Source organism: Pelodiscus sinensis, chromosome 1 (assembly GCF_049634645.1).
Source record: "Pelodiscus sinensis isolate JC-2024 chromosome 1, ASM4963464v1, whole genome shotgun sequence".
NCBI classification, from domain to species: domain Eukaryota; kingdom Metazoa; phylum Chordata; order Testudines; family Trionychidae; genus Pelodiscus; species Pelodiscus sinensis.
This window is the reverse complement of record NC_134711.1, coordinates 65713178-65733340: the sequence shown is the minus strand read 5'-3', so window position 1 is coordinate 65733340 and position 20163 is coordinate 65713178. Positions and strand designations below refer to the sequence as shown.

At 47.3% G+C, this 20163-nt stretch overlaps 1 protein-coding gene across 1 annotated transcript in view; it reads right to left on the bottom strand.

Annotated features, from left to right (window-relative positions):
• The window catches only part of TPH2 (tryptophan hydroxylase 2), a 92023-nt gene that overhangs the window by 46257 nt on the left and 25603 nt on the right, over nucleotides 1-20163 (bottom strand). Inside the window, exons 6-7 of the mRNA XM_075919425.1 lie at nucleotides 17491-17687; nucleotides 11689-11824 (exon numbers count right to left, since the gene is read on the bottom strand). Coding sequence (XP_075775540.1) covers nucleotides 11689-11824; nucleotides 17491-17687 — 333 coding nt within the window. The remainder of the gene's footprint in view (nucleotides 1-11688; nucleotides 11825-17490; nucleotides 17688-20163) is intronic.

Here is a 20163-nt window from a genome sequence, read left to right as displayed (position 1 = left end):
CAATACAAACCAACAGAGGTGATACAACCATTTGCTGAAGCATCATGTCCCAAAGTAAGTGCTGAGCTACTAATTCCATCCAGGTGCCAAAGTGCCATGCCTTAAAGAAGGCTCCACATCACCATAGCCTGCTGGAGGTGGCAGTGAAGCAGGGCCCAAAAGCAATTCCTTCCCATTCTGAAGCTGTGATGTACTAATCCTTTCTGGGGACTGTGGCTATGCTGAGGCATCAAAACACCAAGCCAAAATTAGTTGAACAAGAGAGGAGCTTATAAAATCAGAGTTCTCTAAAGTCCCAAAATACTAAGTCTCAAGTGAGATGTTGAGGTTATTCCAATTTCAGGGGTGCTCCAGGGCTGAAGCATCCGTGGGGAAAAAATATTGGGTGTGGAGCACCATTGGCACCAAGCTCTCCCTTCTGTCTCCCCTGTGCCCATTGTACACAGCTGCCCCGCTGACCTATTCCTCCCCCTCCGTTCCAGCACTTCTGGAGCTCTGCAAACAGCTAATTTGTGCCATTCAGGAAGCTCCATGAGGGATGAGTACAGGGGTGGAACGGAGTCAGGGCAGTGGCTGGGCAGGGGTGAGGTTAGGAGGAAGGGGTGGAGGTAGTGCAGAGCATGGGGTGGGGGGCTGAGCACCCCTCAGATGGACAGGAAGTCAGAATCTATATGTTGATGTGTCCTGACACAGGTGCTGTGACTCCATAGATGCACAAGGGCTATTCTGAGCATACAGAACTGTGCTGAGGTTCACATCATAGTGATGATAGGCTGAGGCTATTATGCAAGGCCTTAACGTGCCGAGGGCCAGGGAATCAACAGTGGATCCCAAGGATCCCAATGTAATGCGAGACTCTGAGTTACTGCCACATCCTACCAAGGCCTTTTTCACCCTGAGATAAGTATGCACAGAAGCCCTCTGTGCTGATGGTCTGAGGCATTAATTTGTTGCGGTTCTAAGGCTTCAGAATAATGACAAATCATCCAGGATTTCTCTAAGTCACTGAGCAGTGGAGACCACCCAAGTTACCAATGGCCTGACTGAGACACAGGAGCCCAAATGCCTTGAGTTACTAAAGTCTTAAAGGCCTACTGAGACCTCGGCTGATGAACCAAGGGCTGCTCCATTTCAGTGATGCATTGAGGCATTGACAACCTAATTCATGAGAGTTCTGAAGGCTGGTGAGAGACCCTGATGCATCAGGAGCCAGGCCAAAGTCTGTTAGGCTGCATCAAAGAGCCAAGGCCTGTGACAGCAGAGACCCAGAGTGATGAACTGTTGTGCTAAGGTCACTGATGTCAGGAAGCAGCACAAATCTAGGCCAGTCTCCAACATACCAGTTTAGCTGTACCAGTCAGTGTAGAACCTTGACCCCTTTTTATTCCTCTCCATCCTCATTGAAGAGACTAATTACTGCTGTCTACGCTACCAGAGAATTAATGGACTAGCCCTACACATGGGCTGGCCCTGCATATAGCCACAGGTCTGCTGAGAGGCTGTTGACTCCCTTTCCATTCTTGTACACGCACAAAAGTGTAGCCACAATCTAACCCTATCCAATTTTCTACATCAGCAAGAGGAGGAGGAGGAATGTTCCCCTTCCCCCACTTTTGGCATATATATTACTCTGTGAAAAATATTTTTTCTGTGTGATGTTACAGAGAGTTGCCTTTAAAAAAAACCAAAAACTCTAGTTGGGACCTGTCATAACAGTCTCACAGATTTCCCAACAAGTCTGGTCCTTTATAGATAGTGTAAACAATATAACTCTTTCCTTAACTACCAGACTCAATTTTTTTGTTTTGTGGTATTTGAAACATAATTAAGTGGCTTTAATTTATTCATACACATTGAGAGGAAAAGATTTCAGTAATACAAGTTTTCACAGTGAAAGATGTTTATAGGAGCAAATTGCCCAGCAGAAGAAATCCATATAGTTCTATGAATGTAATAGAAATGTCATAAAAACAGTAAAGAAAATGTTTTACAATGCAGATAGTTATGATAAAAATCAATTAAAGTAAATGCCCTAATTTGCATCTAGCTCCACAGTATGGGTGGGAACCACGATCCAAAGCCCATTAAAATCAATGGAAATTATTTCATCAGGTTCATCGTATTCAAATGCAACATTCATAGTCTCAGACACCTGCAACTGTAATATGTCTCCATACATCTGGGCTACGTCTACACTGGCATGAATTTCCGGAAATGCTTAAAACGGAATACATTCCGTTTTCAGCTTTTCCGGAAAAGGAGCGTCTACATTGGCCACGGAGTTTCCGCGATAACGATGCGCTTTTCCGGAAAAGCGCGTCTACATTGGCGGCGCGCTTTTCCAGAAAAGCAAAAAGCCCGGAACCATTTTGAAAAGGGCAAAGGCCACCAGACCTTTCCGGGGGTGGGGCCAGAGCTCCGTCCAGACGCGTGGTTAAAGGGGTCTCAACGGGCAGCCGTTTGTCTCGTGCTCCCGTGCCTTGTGACCTCTGCCAGAGACTGGCACCCTTCACAGGGTCGGTGGTTGCCCTGTGAGTTTTGGGGACACCACCCTTTGGCCCCCCACCAGCTTTTCCTGGCATTTTATTTTTTCTGCTCTGCACTGTCTGCTATGGAGCCGTGGGTGGCCATGTACCTGCTCGGGCCCCTGTTAGACCTGTACAGGTGCCTGGAGCTCGTGCTGCAGGCTGGTGCCCTGCTGTACACATACCAGGAGGCAGAGATTGCCTTGGACTCCCTCACCAGGGAGGTCCTGGCAACCGCGTGGCATCAGCACCCAACGATAGACCGGCCCATTTGGACTTTGGAAACGAGCACCGACTGGTGGGACCGTGTGGTCCTCGGACGATGGGACGACTACCAGTGGATCCGGAATTTCCGAATGAGAAAGCGGACCTTTTTGATGCTGTGCACCTGGCTGACCCCCGCGCTGCAGAGAACCGCCACCCGGCTGCGGGCACCCATCCCCGTCAACAAGAGGGTTGCCATCGCGCTGTGGAAGCTGGCCACACCGGACAGCTACCGCTCGGTGGCACACCAGTTCGGGGTGGGAAGATCCACCGTTGGTGTTATCGTCATCCAGGTAAGTCCCAGGGGGAGTGAGATGGGGGGAGGGTGCTCCACTCCAGGCCCAGGGACACCCAAGACTCCAGGCTGGGTCGCTCAGGGGTTTCGACCGTCCCTCCCTTGCACCGGCCCACTGGTGGGGGGGGGCGTGGGGCGAGGGGGGCCCTGGGTGTGTGTGTGTGTGTGTGTGTGTACAGAGGGAATCAAGGGGGGGACCCAAGGGAGCGCACACTCACCCCTGGCTGTATGTAATGTGTTCCCTTGTGTTTCTCTGCACCCTTCTGCAGGTCGTCCACGCCATCAACGACATCCTGCTGCCAAGAATCATCCGCCTGCGCGACGTCGATGAGACCATGGCCGGCTTCGCTGCCCTCGGGTTCCCCAACTGCGGGGGAGCCCTGGACGCCACCCACATCGCCATCCGGGCCCCGGAGCATCGAGCAGCCCACTTTATGAACAGAAAGGGGTACTGCTCCATCGTCCTGCAAGCCCTCGTGGATCACCGGGGTCGCTTCCTGGACATCTACGGCGGCTGGTCCGGCCGGGCACACGACGCCCGCATCCTCCGGAACTCAGGACTGTTTCAGAGGTTGGAAGCGGGCACCTACTTCCCCCGGCGGGACTTGACTGTCGGGAATGTGCCGATGCCCATCTGCATCGTCGGGGATGCGGCCTACCCCCTGATGCCCTGGCTCATGCGGCCCTACACGGGGCAGCCGGACCAGAACCGGGCCCGGTTCAACGACCGCCTCAACCGGGCCCGAAACCCAATGGAGCTGGCCTTTGGACGGTTAAAAGCCCGCTTCCGTTGTTTGCTCACCCGTCTCGACATGGGTGAGCAGAATGCAACGGAAGTGCTGGCCGCGTGCTGCGTGCTCCACAATATTGTGGAGCGCAGTGGGGAGGCCTTCCTCCCTGCATGGGTGGCAGCTGAGGCACAGACCTTGGACCAGCCCGACACAGCTGCCATCCGCCAGGCGCGCCAGGAGGCGGTGCGCATTAGAGAGGCCCTGGTGGACATTTTTGCCCAAGCCCCGTAGCAGGGTCGCTTGGGCCACCCCAGAGTACTCCGTCCCAGCTCCTACCCTTCCCCACCTCCTCCCCTTACCTCCCTCCTCCCCATAGTATAGTAAAGCGTCGGGTCACAGCACATAGCGGCCGTCATCGAGTCTGTTCGTCGGGTGCGTCGGGTGTAGTTAGGGTTTTTCTTTTAAGTTAGGCTAGGGTTTAGGCCACCATCGCCGTCCTGAGGAACAGCCAACAGGATTTGGGACTTGTGTGGAAGGCTTACATCAGTGCCATCTTCAATGGATCTCCTGGCTGTTCCTCTCCTGAGGCCCGGAAGGCCCAAAGGACTGACATGGCCAGCAACACCACAGTCATCCGTCGAGGGATCTCCTGGCTGTTCCTCTCCTGAGGCCCGGAAGGACCAAAGGATCGAGGTGGCCAGCAACACCACAATCGTCCTCCCTGCGCCTAACTTATGTTTTTGAATCTGTACTGTACTGCATATTGTAACCATTTTTTTCTGCTTGTTTGTTGCTATGTAAATATAGTTTCTGGTTTACATCTTTACTGAAAAGTCTCAGTATTTCTTTATGCGCCGCAAACCAATGACCACTGAAAAAGCCCCCCCCCCCCCGGTGATAGAGTCATGAATTTGTTGTCCACAGTTGTAACCCTCTTAAATTGAAGTGGCTAATTGGCATCTCACAATTTCTGTAGTTACTAGAGGAACACAATAACCACACAAGATTGAAATGAAAACAGAACTTTTTATTTACAAAGGAGGGGGGGGGAGCTTTAACTGCGAGAAGGACGGGGGGGACCTTTAACTGCGAGAAGGAGGGGGGGGAGCTTTAACTGCGAGAAGGAGGGGGGGGAGCTTTAACTGCGAGAAGGACGGGGGGGAGCTTTAACTGCGAGAAGGAGGGGGGGGCAGTTACTGGGACGGGTGGCCCCTGCGAGCGCCCCTCTGGGGGCGGACCTGCCCACGCTGGGCAGACCGCGTTGGGGCAGCCTGCACGCTGAGGTGCCCACGAGTAGGAGCACGAGTAGGAGCACGAGTAGAAGCACGAGTAGGAGCATGGTCTTCAGGGTCAGGAGCACGAGTAGGAGCTCGGTCTTCAGGGTCAGGAGCAGGAGCATGAGCAGGGTCAGGAGCATGAGCACGGTCAGGGTCAGGGTCAGGGTCAGGAGCATGAGCAGGAGCAGGGAGAAGGGCAGGAGCTGGGAGAGGAGCAGGGATAGGAGGGGGCATGGGCTGTGCTCCCGGAGGGATGGCGGGGGCATGCGGTCCGGCCATGCCATAGTGGATGGCATGTATTAAATGTGCCGTCAGGGTGCCCATTGTGGCACGCATCTTGCGGCATTCCTCCAGGAACGCAGCCCATCCCTCCTGCCGCCACTCCTGGTCCCCCTGCACACGCTCCGCAATGGAGGTCTGGATCCCCTCCACCGCGGTGACATGACGCCGAAGCAGCTGGTCCCGGTGTCGGAGCCTGGTCCTCCGGGCTTGGGCAGCTGGGGGTGCCACTGCTGCTGGAGTCGCTGGTCTGGTGCTGGGTCCCGCTGCAGGGAAGAGAAGAAAGGACGGGTCAGTCAGGCAGGCCATCCACTGTCCCCACACCTCCGTGCCCTCCACCCCAGAGCCCCAGGTGACCGCACAGTTGTGGCTTGGGCCCACTCAGTTCCCCTCCTGCTCCCGGGGGGTGTTGTATGTTGGCAAGAAGGACCACCCCTGGGAGTAGGGTCCTCCCTGCAGTATTGTAAGCACCGGTCTGTATCCTGGCTCCGTGCAGGGCAGGGGGGTGCTTGTGCTGCGTTCACCTGTGGAACTCCCTGCCGGTGGACACTGTGAAAAGCTTAGGGCTAATCACTGGTGTTTGACAGGGAGCGAGATGCATCCCCACGCAGTGCCTGGGAGCACACCTGTCAGTGGCGGTCTGGGCTCTCAGATCCCATTGAGTGCGATATCTCCTGGTCAGAACCAGAAAGGGTGACGGGGTGGGGCGATGTCCCATCCTTGCAGCAAAACTCAGGGGCCCATCTCCCTCCCACTATCCCTCCCGCAAGCCTGGTAGCCCAGGGACAGGTGTGGCCGCAGTGGGGACTTCCCTCGGGGAACCTGCCAAGGCACTGGGAGCAGGTGAGCGGCTCGGTGGCGGTCCACGGTCACAGGACTGTGACGCTGCACTTATCCCAGGAGCAGCTGGCTGTGCCTCACAGCCAGGCCTGGGACAGTGTGCCATTCCCTGTGCTGCACCCCTTGGTGGAGCAGCAGGCTCTGGGCTGAGTCCCTCAGGCCCTGGCCGGTTCCAGCCGGCATCCACCCTTCCCCCTGATCCCGCTGAAATGTGTTGTGAGAAGCACGGTCCCAGCCGTGCCCGCAGCTGCCTGCCATGGCCACCTGCCGCTCAGTCACCAGGCTGCACGTGGTTGCACGTGCTGCTAACTGCCGCATGCTATGCAGCGTGCAGCTCACGTGGCCTGAGTGACATGCTCTCCCCTTCCCCCCTCCGGACACTTGGGTCTCGCTCCCCCCCGCCCTCCGCCCCCCGCCCTTTGGGAGTGTAACCTTCAAAGACTCACCAGTGGGTTCCTCCCCGGCCACAGAGGAGCTGCTGGAGGGGGCCTGCTGGGTGGCAACGCTGGCCTCCTCTCCCGAAGCGCCGCCGCTCTCGTCTTCCTCCTCCGGTTCGGTGGGACGAATGATCGGGGGGTGCTGGCAGGTGTCAACGGGGACAGCTGGGCCTTGCGGGGCTGGCTCGCCCAAAAATGAGTTCAGCCGCTCAAAATAGGGGCAGGCATCAGGCCCTGCTCCCCTCCCCTCCGTGGCCCGCACGTACCCCAGCCGCAACTCCTTAACCTTCGAGCGGACCTGCTCGCAGTTGCGGCTGGGGTGCCCTTGCTGGGCGAGGTTCCGGGCCATCCGGGTGTACAGCTCAGCATTCCGGCGGCGGGACTGGAGGTCATGGAGACCCTCCTCCTCCTCCCACAGGTCCAGGAGGGCCTCCAGCTCCCTGGGGGTCCAGGATGGGGCCCTGCGCTTCCGGCCCCTGGGGGCTTCCTCCTCTGCCCCGGGTGACGGTGGCTGACCACCTCGAGCTGCCATGCCTCCGCTCAGGTGGCTGGGCAGCACACTTGCCACGTCGCAGAGCTGGGAAGGGAGGTCTCTGGGGGCCTCCTGCCACGTGCGGCCAGTAGTGTGCGTGCTCTTTAAGCCCTCGGGTAATGCGGAAGTCCGTGGCTTCTACGGGGTCTCCCGCCGTCCAAACCGCTTTTTTACGTTTCTTCTGCTTTTCCGGAAAAGCTGTCTACACTGGCCCTTTTCCGGAAAAGCTTTTCCGGAAAAAGGACTTATGCCCGAGCGGGAGCATCGTACGGTTTCCGGAATAGCGGCTGATTTTGTACAGTACAGCATCGTTGCTTTTCCGGAAATTCAAGGGCCAGTGTAGACAGCTCGCGGCTTATTCCGGAAAAGCGGCTGATTCTCCGGAATAAGTGGCCCAGTGTAGACACACCAGATGAGAGAAAGCTGGGCATTGTAGTTACTGTACTGCAAAATGCCAAATATTAAAGGTAACGTCCTCTCCCCAGTGGAGTCAACAGTTTTGTCATTGACTTTAATGGAACCAGAAATTCATCCAGTTTTTTAGAGCATCTGCAAATATGCCAAATCTTATGAAAATCAGACGAAGTCTTTACCATTTTTTGCTCTCCATTTATCTGAAATTATATATGATTTTGGAGCAAATAGATCAGCACATAAATAGTAAAGTTCCTTTTTATAATTAGCTTCTCATCCGTGATTCAAATGCTAGTACTAAGTCACAAAATGACAGATGAATTTTAATGTTGATAAATGCAAAGTAATGCATATTGGAAAACATAATTCAAACTGTACATATAGGCTACGTCTACACTGGCATGATTTTCCGGAAATGCTTTTAACGGAAAAGTTTTCCGTTAAAAGCATTTTCGGAAAAATCACGTCTAGATTGGCAGGATGCTTTTCCGCAAAAGCACTTTTTGCGGAAAAGCGTCCATGGCCAATCTAGACGCGGTTTTCCACAAAAAAGCCCCGATCGCCATTTTTGCGATCGTGGCTTTTTTCCGGAAAACAGTACTATGCTGTCTACACTGGCCCTTTTGCGCAAAAGTCTTTCAGAAAAAGACTTTTGCCCAAACGGGAGCAGCATAGTATTTCCGGAAAAGCACTGATGATTTTATATGAGATCGTCAGTGCTTTTCTGGAAATTCAAGCGGCCAGTGTAGACAGCTGGCAAGTTTTTCCACAAAATCAGATGATTTTGCAGAAAAACTTGCCAGTCTAGACACAGCCATAGAATGTTGGGGATTAAATTAGCTGTTACCACTACAGAGAGAGATCTTGGAGTCATTGTGGATATTTCTCTGAAAATTTACACTCAATGTGCATCAGCAGTCAAAAAAGCAAACAGAATGCTAAAAAGCATTAATAAAGGGATAGCAAATAAGACAGGATATCTTATTGCCTCTATATAAATCCATTGTACACCCACATCATGAATACTGCATGCAAATAAGGTTGCCTCATCTTGAAAAAGGTATCTTGGTATGGGAAAAAGTTCAAAAAGGGGCAACAAAATTATTAGAGGTTTGGAATGGCTGCCATATGAGAAGAGAGTAATAAGACTGGAACTTTTTAGCTTGGAAAAGAAACAACTAAGGGAGGATATGATAGAGATCTATAAAACCATGACAAGTGTAAAGAACGTAAATAAAGAAGAGTTATTGACTCCTTCCTCAAACACAAGTTATTTACTCCTTCCCCAAACACAAATTAAATCAATAAGTAGCAGTTTTAAAAAAAACAAAAGGAAGTACTACACGGAATGCTCAGTCAACATGTGGAACTCCTTGCCAGAAGATATTGTGAAGTCTAAGTACTGTACCTATATAATGTATACAGTTCTAATGCTTAGAGCCATCAAGGCGATAACAAGGCTTTCCCATTATATTTAGAAGCAAAAGTAAGTATTTTAATTTCACTAGAGTTACTACACTGACTCTCAGGACACCGTGAATACTCTAAAACAATGTATCATAAGAATGTTGGTTACTAGTAACATTGCTAACTTTGTAATATTTTTTAAATGGACACTGCAGGAAGAGTGCCAGAACTTCCCCTGCCATGTGAGGACCCATCCTGATCCATTCTTTCCCGAGGACCCACATCTATCCCCATTCCACCCCACTGAGGTCCCACCCCTTGTTTGCTCCTCTTCCCCCCCTCCCTCTGTCACTGCTTTTCTCCTCTCCCCTCTGCCGTATGAGGGTCAGGAGAGACTTGCCTGCAGAGCCAGGACTGGGAGCTGCAGCAGCCCAATGCAGGTAAGAAGAGGCCCTGGCTGAGTAGAGGCTAGCGTGAGTGATGACCCAGTGCTTCCTCACCTGCAATAACTGGACTTTGGGTGTCCAGTCAGTAGATCTTACCGGACATCATCAGGTCCCCTTTTCAACAGGACTTTCCGTCGCAAACCAAACATCTGGCCACCCTAATTATTACATATTACAGCCTAATTTCTAAAACATTCTGCAAAGTTCTGAACCTGTATGAACTAAGCATTGATACCATTAACATAGTAGCCAAAGGGACAACTCGTGAGAACACAATTGCACATATATTCAAAGTGTTTGTTGCCTCGGGGCTTTTACACTTAGTGGGATAACTCTCAAAAATTCCTTGCACTGGTTGGGAATATGCACCAATTGTTTTTACTTATAAATATCAGCATTCCTCTGCTGAGTGTTAGCCAACGTTGGGGTTGGCAAGTTATCTTCCCACTGTTAAATGCATTGTAGCACAGTCAAGTATCTTCTTAGTGCAGTTTTTTATCTATGCTATGGGTTCGTCTACACTACCCCACAGTTCAGAGTATAGGGAGTGTGAATAGCAGGGTGCATCAAATTGCTGCACTGTAACTCCCCCTTGGTGTGCATGTTGTAAGTGCAAACTAAAAGGTTAACAGCTCTCATTAATGTAGTCTTCTTCAGACAGGGTTACATTTTAGTTCATGCCCACAGGATGTATAAGGAGGAGTTACAGCACAGCACTTTGGTGTGCTCTGTTATTCATGATTCCCACACACCCCCAATGCTGATATTTATGAAGTAAAAACAATTGGTGTATATTCCCATAGCAGCCGTGTAGACATACCCTATATACCAGGTTATGAGCACAGGTGACTGACCAGCATTCAATCAATACTCTTTTTCAGGAATCTCAGCCAGAGCACCAATGCTCAGTTTCTTTGTAGTAACTCTGCCTCAAGAGCCGACTCTCGTTAGAGAGACTAGGAAGACAGACAATTCCTTTGACGCTTGCCACAGCTTCCCCAAAAAGAAACTGCATTACAAAACTAACAATACCGCCTTCCTTCAAATACTGTGCAAAGCTCCTTCTATAAGAAAGAGAACAGTGCCAACTGGTGGCTCCAACCAGGATAGTACATTAGATTATTTTTAGATATAGCTTTTAACAGTTTTTTTTTTTAAAATGCTGCTATTGGATTTATATCTTTTTTCTCAGAGCTTCAATGGATTTGCTCTTGTGAGCAAAGTTATGCAGGGTCTTAAGTGTTTGCAGGATTAGGGCCACAGATATTAACACATCTGTGTGAGTTTTGACTTTGGTTACTGTCTCCATGAATTATACAAAAATAAAATACAAAAGGAATACATACAGAATAAAGAAAAACTATCATTTTATAACTGATAAACTTCTCAAATATGGCCCTTACGGTTTATAAAGTTAGCAATGTCCATTGATGGAATTACTAGTCTTGCATAGAGCATGAACATTCAATGCCAATCCCTTTCCCCCAAAAAAAGATTAAGAATTTTCAGTGAAAAATCAACCACCCATATATTTCATCAAAAAACCAAACATTTCAATTTGGAAATGCTGATATAATGGGAGTCATAGGTTCTCCTCATATGGCTCAGGGTATCTGATCAGAGTCCATCCCCCATAATGCACCATGATCCCCTCTCTTGGTGAGGGGAAGCAGTGTATCATGGAGTCCCATGCCTTAAATGTATAAAAAAGGAAGTCAGGCTGGGAGTCCAGCACATACATTGGGGACATGAGATTCCCAAACTACAACTCCCAAGAGGCACTATGTCTACATTAAAATATTTTGGTTTTGGCCAAAAACTGGAAGAAAAAAAAAGTTTCCATGCATTTGATCTGTAGACCAAAAAACCTTGAAATTTTCTGCAAACACATTGATAAAAATTGTATTTAGATGAAAACCCAATTTTCCATCAATAACAGTTGAGTTTGTTTAAAAAAAAATCAAGCGGCTCTACAAACAACATAGGCCAAATCCTCAGACCAAGCTCAAAGCCCAACTTGAAAAAAAATGAGCAAAAAATTCTCACTCCACTGAAGTCAATAAGAGTTTTGCCATTGACTTCACTAGAGAAGATATTTCATGCTTTGTGCAAAGATTCTTCACTAGAGTCTGTGAAAAGAAGTGTATTATTGAAAGGGCCAAATCAACATGAAAAAGTAGAAATTTAAAATTTAGCTATAGTTTCTTTTAATAACAAATGAATAGGACATGGCATACTTACGGTTCTGGTGTGTAGAGAGGGTCAGAACCATGCCGTACATATTGAGTGCAGTGAAAAACTCTATAGGCTAATCCTGCTAAAAAATCACGAGGGGACAGATATCCAGCAACTGGTCTCACTGTGAAGCCAGATCTTTCTAAAGTGGATGAGACAGTGAAAAAATCAGGTTGGATACATCAACATCTGAGAGCCAATCAAGGATTTGTAGTTATTTATTCTATCAGAAACAAGATACTGAAAACACTGGCCAAAAATTCTATGCTATTTGCACACTCCTTGCATTGCTAAAATACACTTAATTAAAGCAGCTTGAAGTAATAAAGAGAGAGAAATTATTTTCCTTAACCTCTGAGGATAGGACAAGAAGCAATTGGCTTAAATTGCGGCAAGGGAGAGTTCAGTTGGACATGCTAATTCATGGATTATTTAAGAACTATTACTAGAAAAGAAGTCAAGGCTAATGTAAGCAATAACAGCATGAAATATCTGTTTTTGTGTATGGCACTAAACAAGAACATTATAGAAGTTTCCAACACAAATTCTGAATTTTGTGAAATATGATGCAAAATCACGTTTACTGAAATTAAACTATAAAAATAATTACACATTTAAAGTATCTCAGAAATTGTTTAAATAAACATATAGGTGACATTCATATGTCAGATGCTCATTTTTCATTTAATAATGCATTCCCTTGTCAGACTAGTCCCTCACAGGGACACCAACGAGGGATGAGGAGAGAAGAAGGGGACAGCAGAGAAATTTAAAAGTTCCCATGGCTCCCATATGCCGCAGCCACTATTGCAGCTGCAGCAGGAACTCTAAGCCCTTTAAATTACTGCCAGAGCCCCTGTCTGCATGATCCAGTAGTGCACAAAGGTAGGCTCCCAGCCTGCCCCTTCCGTCTGAGATCCTGTTCCTTTCAGGGGGCAGGAGCTGTCCCCCTCCCCCTACATCTTTCCCATGGACACAGAATTTCTATCCTTAGCCCTGGTTCTACAGGGAAGTTATTTCAAACTCACAATGACTTTGATCAGTCTAGTTCTTTTGCAAGTTCTCTCTATACTATTTTCATAGAATCATACTAGAACTGGAAGGGACCTTGAGAGGTCATCAAGTCCAATCCCCTGCACTCATGGCAGAGCCAAGTACTGTCTAGAGCATCCCTGATAGACATTTATCTAACCTGCTTTGAAATATCTCCAGAGACGGAGATTCCACAACCTCCCGAGGCAATTTATTCCAGTGTTTCATCACCCTGACAGTTAGGAACTTTTTCCTAATGTCCAGCCTAAACCTCCCTTGCTGCATTGCTTCTTGTCCTAGCCTCAGAGGCTAAGGACAACAAATTTTTCTCCCTCCTCCTTGTGACACCCTTTTAAATACCTGAAAACTGCTATCATGTCCCCTCTTAGTCTTCTCCTTTCCAAACTAAACAAGCCCAATTCTTTCAGTCTTCCTTCATATGTCGTCGTTCTCTAGACCTTTAATCATTCATAGAATCATAGATCTGGAAGACACTTCAGGAGGTCATCAAGTCCAGCCCCCTACCCAAAGCAGGACCAATCCCAAGTAAGTCAACCCAGCCAGGGCTTTGTCAAGCTGAGACAAACACCTCTAGGGATGGAGATTCCACCACCTCCCTAGGAAACCCATTCCAGTGCTTCACCATGCTCCTAGGGAAATAGTTTTTCCTAATATCCAACCTAGACCTCTCCCACTGTAACTTGAGACAATTGCTCCTTGTTCTGCCATACATCACTACTGTGAACAGTCTGTCTCCATCCTCTTTGGAACCTCCCATCAGTAAGTTGAAGGCTGCTATCAAATCCTCCCTCACTCTACTCTTCTGCAGACTAAACAAACCCAAATCCCTCAGTCTCTCCTCATAGATCATGCGCTCCAGCCCTCTAATCATGTTGGTCGCCCTCCGCTGGACCCTCTCCAATGCGTCCACATCTTTTCTATAGTGCGGAGCCCAGAACTGTACACAATATTCCAGATGTGGCCTCACCAGAGCCGAATAAAGGGAAATAATCACTTCTCTGGATCTGCTGGCAATGCTCATCCTAATGCAACGTAATATGCCATTAGCCTTCTTGGATTCAAGGGTACTCATATCCAGCTTCTCATCCACTGTCATCCCCAGGTCCTTTTCTGCTGAACTGCTACTTAGCCATTCAGTCCCCAGCCTGTAACAATGCTTGGGATTCTTCCGTCCCAAGTGCAGGACTCTGCACTTGTCCTTGCTGAACCTCATCAGATTTCTTTTGGCCCAATCCTCTACTCTGTCCAGGTCACTCTGGACCTTATCCCTGCCCTCCAGGGGTATGTCTAAACTACACCCCTCTGTCAACAGAGGGATGTAGATTAGGCACATCGTTATTGCAAATGAAGTGGGAAATTAAATATCCCGTGCTTCATTTGAATAGAAATGGCCACCGCTTTTTGCCGACACAGCACTTTGCCAGCAAAAAGCGGCAGTCTAGACGGGGATCAGTCGACAAGGAAAGCCTTTTCTGACCAATTCTGTAAACCTCGTTACATGAGGCATAAGAGATCGGTTAGAAAAGGCTTTCCTTGTCAACTGATCCCCATCTAGACTGCCACTTTTTGCCAGCAAAGTGCTGCATTGGCAAAAAGTGGCGGCCATTTCTATTCAAATGAAGTGTGGGATATTTAAATCCGTGCTTCATTTGCAATAGCAATGTGCCTAATCTACATCCCTCTGCAGAGCAGAGGGGTGTAGTTTAGACACACTCCAGCGTATCTACCTTTCCCCCTAGCTTAGTGTCATCTGCAAACTTGCTGAGGGTGTAATCCATCTCCTCATCCAGATCATTAATAAAGATGTTGAACAAAACCATTCCAAGAACAGATCCTTTGGGCACTCTGCTAGAAATTGACCGCCAACCTGACATCGAGCCATTGATCACTACCCATTGGGCCAGACAGTCTAGCCAGCTTTCTATCCATCTTACAGTCCATTTATCCAATCCATATTTACAGTCTCTCTCCGACACCACCTGCGCAACCACGCATTTACTTCCTCAATTCGACGATCCCTTTTCCTTCAACCGGAAGGATGGATGAGAACACCACTTGCACTTCAAATTCCTTGATCCTCCTTCCCAGTGCTACATGTGACCCACTCAAGGTCATTCTTCACCATATCATTAGTTCCTATATGGAGAAGCAGGAAGGGGTAGCGATCCAAAGGTTTAATCACTTTCCGAAGATTCTCGGTCACATCCTGAATACGAGCTCCTGATAAGTAGCACACTTCTTGAGACTGCAGGTCTGGACGGCAGATGGATGACTCAGTCCCTCTTAGGAGGGAGTCCCCAACCACCACCACCCGTCTTCTTTTGGGGGTGCTGGTTGTGGAACCCCCATCCATACGACTATGCATCCCATGCCTTCCGGTAGATGGTGTTCCCTTCTGATTTCTTCCCTGAGAGGTCCTTGCCAAAGCATTTTCCACTGCAGTGCCTATGGAGAGAGCCTGAAAAGTGGTTACTTACCTCTACAGGAATGGGGGATACCTGAGTTGGCCGCCTTCTCCTTCTAGAGGTTACATGCTGCCAGTTTTCTTCCTTGTCCTCTACTGCTCTGACTGGCTCTTCAGCCTGCTGTGCCTGCAGGATTAAACGCTGCCTTCTATCAAGAATTCATCCTCTCTGATGGAACGTAGGGTTGATACTTGGGCCTCCAGTTCTCTAATTTATTCTTCCAAAATAGAGACCAACTTTGTGCAGATGAAATCCCTTCTTTCGTCTGGGAGGAAGATAAACATGGCACATGCTGTGCAGGTAACAACAGCTGACCTATCACCATCCATACCTGCCTTCTTCTCTGAGAGATTCCTCAGTTGTTATTAAATGCTTCCTTGAAGGGAAGGAGTGTAGTGAAAAGATGTTAAGGAACGGTGAGTGTATCTTATCCCTTTCCCAACTCCCTCTCCAAACTCCCTGTTAACAGCCCCTTGTTGCTCTTCTCTGGACCTTCTCCAATTTCTCCACATCTTTCTTGAAATGAGGTGCCCAGAACCGGACACAATACTCCAAATTGAGGCCTAATCAGCACAGAGCAGAGCGGAAGAATGACTTCTCATGTCTTGCTCACAACACACCTGTTAATGCATCCCAGAATCATGTTTGCTTTTTTTGCAGCAGCGATACACTGTTGGCTCATATTTAGCTTGTGGTCCACTATAACCCCTAGATCCCTTTCTACCATACTCCTTCCTAGACAGTCACTTCCCATTTTGTATGTGTGAGACTGATTATTCCTTCCTAAGTGGAGTACTTTGCATTTGTCCTTGTAGCAGGATGATGATTGGTAGGCAGCGGGCTCACCATCATAGCCCCCCCCCTTTACCTGCTGTCCTGCCAGCTTAACGTTTCCTAACCCCATGCACCCAAAAATGCCTGGCCCCAGTAGTCCAAGCCTAAGTCAACTCTCAGTCAGTCGCGTTGTGCGGGGCAAGGGCGTAGCTCCACAACGCCAGGCCTGGCACTTCAAAATCAAAACTTCAGAACTGTACTAGAATCCTGCAAAGTTAATTTGGGAATATTCAAGCATAGCTGGAAAAGTGCATGTCCACCATCCGTAACTTTTGCCATAGACACAGACAATATCATGAACCAGGAGCCATGGGCAACAAACCACAGAGCTAGGTAGTAGTTTTGCATATTCCTCCATTTATTAATTTCCTTCTAGCATAGCTCCCTTGTGTTCAAGTGTGAAACATATACATGCTATCTTAAGGGCCCCTTATTCTTCACAAAGGTCTTTTTGGTTCTGGGAGTCTCATGCTTGATAGAGGAAAAATGAGCATCTGCTGTGCCTGAAGCCATCTTTAAAATTCTACTGTCGCAACATTTAAAATTCTGTCTTCTTCCTTCCTACTAGGTGAACAAACAGGAGAAGCAGTATTCCTTCATTGCATTCATTTCCACAACACAGCTATCTGTACTTGCCGCCCCAGTCACACCACAAGACCTTTCTCTACTGCCAGGAGTGGCCCGAGGCTGGCTGCAGCAGCTGGCGCCCTAGGCGGGGTGGTGCAATTGGCACTCCTGCCTGCACGGCCATCAATGGCCATGACGTCATCATCGGGCGCCCGGCCCAGCGGCGCCCTAGGCAGCTGCCTAGCTCGCCTAGGCTCACGGGCCATCCCCGTCTACTGCCAATATAACTTTACTAGAAGATTTACCCAGCATTGCTCGGGTCCCTCAGGACAGGAGGCTGAAGGGGAGTGCAGAAGTCATGGCTAGGGGTAGAAGTTCAGGAGTCAGGGGTACAAGTTCAGGGGTTGGGAGGTGTGAGGGTGGCTCAGGGGAGGTGGTGGGGGCAGCTGATGGCTGTCCTGGCACAACCAAAACCTGACTTTGCTTTAAGTTATGATAAAAGGAAACGGCATATCAAATTTGGTGGTCTTAGATCTTACTGTTTAGGAGGAGTTCTTGAACAAACAGACTCAAAGACAGACAGAAGGACGGACACATACAGAAACTCTCTCAAATATATAGCAGATATGGTATGTGGTGTACAAGTATGTTACCAAGCCACTTCTCTGAACTTCATATATTCCTGTTAAAATAACTATCATACACTCCGATTTCCCTCCTGTGGAAAACATTACAATGCAACAGTGTGTGTGTTGACAAATGGCTTAATCCAAAATCCTTTTATGTCAATGGAGGTTCTTCCATTCAGTGGATTTTGGATTAGGTCCTAGGAAAAGATAATATTTTTCCATGATATAACGGCTATACAAAAACTAAACATGAACCTTACCTTTAAGAAAAATAGAAACATCTTCCAGTTGAGGTACATTATCCTCTCTATATCCACAGTACTTGGTCAGCAAAGGGAAGTTTTTTAAATATTCACGGCAAGCGTGAGTGGGATAGAGTTTGGTGAGTTCCCTGAATACTGTACCCCACGTTTTAATTTCTTCAGCTGTATACTCCACCCTGGGAATGGGTTGACCACTAAAAAAGAGGAGAAATATTCTTAACACACAACACAGTTGCTAGACTGATTTTAGACAGTAAAATCTTCTGAGCGGGAACATCACTTCCATGTGTCTTTTGTTTATTTCTACATCAGTAAATAACTGTGTGCACATTAGTGGTCCTATATAAATAATAAAAACTTGAAATCAAACCTTCTATTCAGACATATACAAACATTATTGGGAAGCTCCCTGAAATTGTTTTTGTTCTATATTTATAATGCATATATTGTGATATCAGAAAGGACTCCTTGTACCTCAAACTGTGTATTTCTGAATGTGAGGCCACATATTCTTTCACATCTGATTGCATTACTATCACAAGACCCTTTTTTTTTCTCTTTCAATCAATTTCTGGTCGATGACAGAATTTTATCCATCACCTCCGGGCTCATTTATCTAGTAGTCCCTTGTGAGGGACTTAAATTCTAAACAATTAAATCTACCAAATCTCCTTTGTCCGCTCTTTTGTGGATGTGGCCAAAGAACTCTAATAGATCAGAGAGGCACAATTCTCCTTAAAGAAGCTGTGTCAATTTGTCTCTATCATGTGGGTCACACCTTCAGAATTAGCCAGCTGGCATCCAGTTCAATTTAAGAGGGAGGGCACCATTCACGTGTGTGTAAGGCACCTTCATGCCCTACCCATCTTCAGATTGCCAGTCTGATCCTGAAGAGCACAACAGGGGCTGTAAGTACCATCTGCTGCAATGAGTCCATTCTATCTAGCCATGTCCCTTTTTAACCAGCCACACTGTGCTGGGGAAGTGAGGGAGAGGTTGGCACAGATCCAGCAACATTACTCAACAATTCCCTGCAAAAAGGGAAGCATCAGTTGGCTTCATATCTGCTTTGTGATTCAACAAAGCCAAGAATTTGGGAGATTTGTAACTTGAGTGTTTTAATTTACTTATTGTCCCAACTAATTCATTAGGCCCTGAATTAAGGTTAATTCACCTTTAAATTCCCTATCAGAAGGTGCATCCTGTCTACAGGAGTCTGTTTTTTCCTTCCTCCCTCTTTCCATCTCATCATGACACTAATTTCCTCAGCAGGAGGATCAGTGAAACTAGTTCTGAATTGAGCCTGCTCTACCACATCTATAGGTCACACACACAAATAATTCCATCTCACTGTGATCTTCCGTTTCAGCCTCTCTAGCCCCAGGCTCAGAGCCCCACAAGCTGCCTGTGTAACCATCACAGGGCAGATTTGAACGTAGGACCTCAGTATAGGAGCCTCTACTTCTTGACCGATAAAGCCAGCTGGCTCTCAGCTTAGGCTGTAGAGCTCCCTTGCTCTCAGCTCTTGCTTTAGGTGGTCTAAGTGCCACTACATGGGACAGTGAACTACACTAGGTGAATGTTACACCTGCATCAGAACAAAAGTGGTGGTACATTATGAATCTGCAATCTGTACAATGAACAGGGTAGCCTCAAACCTGAATTATGAGTTGTTGAACTTTTACTTCTGTTACTTTTACTGGAGGCTTTACTCCAATTGATTACTAAGAATTACCAAGATTTTATCCATGTCTAAGTTCAAAACTAGTTCCTGGCTAGCATCTTAAATACATACCTAGAATCTTGACTGTACTCAATTGTACTTTGGCAGCTAACCTATATCACTTCCTGTGCCATCACGGCCATACTGCTATTTGTAAGCAGACTAGCTTGGACAGAGATAGTGTATGTATGTCTGTCGGAGCTGGGAATTACATTTCAAGCTTCTGCGCAGACTTATCCTACCCAGACAGCTAGGTCAGACCAACCTACAGTATTTGGTAGGTCCATATCTATGTAAAAAATGTAAATAGGTAACAGTGAAAGAGAATGTAAGCAAGAGAGAAAATGTATTCTGTAACTAATCACAAGATAAAAATTTCCTCTCTCCTTCCCCACTGTATACTTATTAGTTTTATATAAAAACATTAAAACAGCCTGTAAAAAAGTTATGAAGGGTTTTTTCCCTGCCATGTTGTTTTTTCTACCAATTTCTTTACTTAAATAATCAAAGCAGATATAACCAAGAAAAATGAAAAATCTAAAAAGGGATGCATAAAATTGAAAAGAACATGAAATTAGTATGTTTCTTCCCCTATGTGCTAGGACTTAGAACTATTACAAATAAAATTAGAATGTGATTGGAATTAGTTTGTCTTGGAAGCTTGTGTGACAAGAAAATTACAACACAGCAGGTATTTGTAGGTAGTGCAGAAAAATTACTAACTCCTGGGGATGGTAATGAATTCAAAATATAGGCTTGATTTGGCAAGACAAAATTAAAAGTATGTAAGTGTTATATTTGTATGTGAAGGAACAGATACCATTAACTCCAGAGAAATTCACTAAATCAATCACAGTAGTGCTAGCAAGACTAATAAGGGTACTCTGCAATCTTCAGAATAAAAAAAAGCAGAGAGAAAAACAGCATATGACAAGAGAAGAAAATTC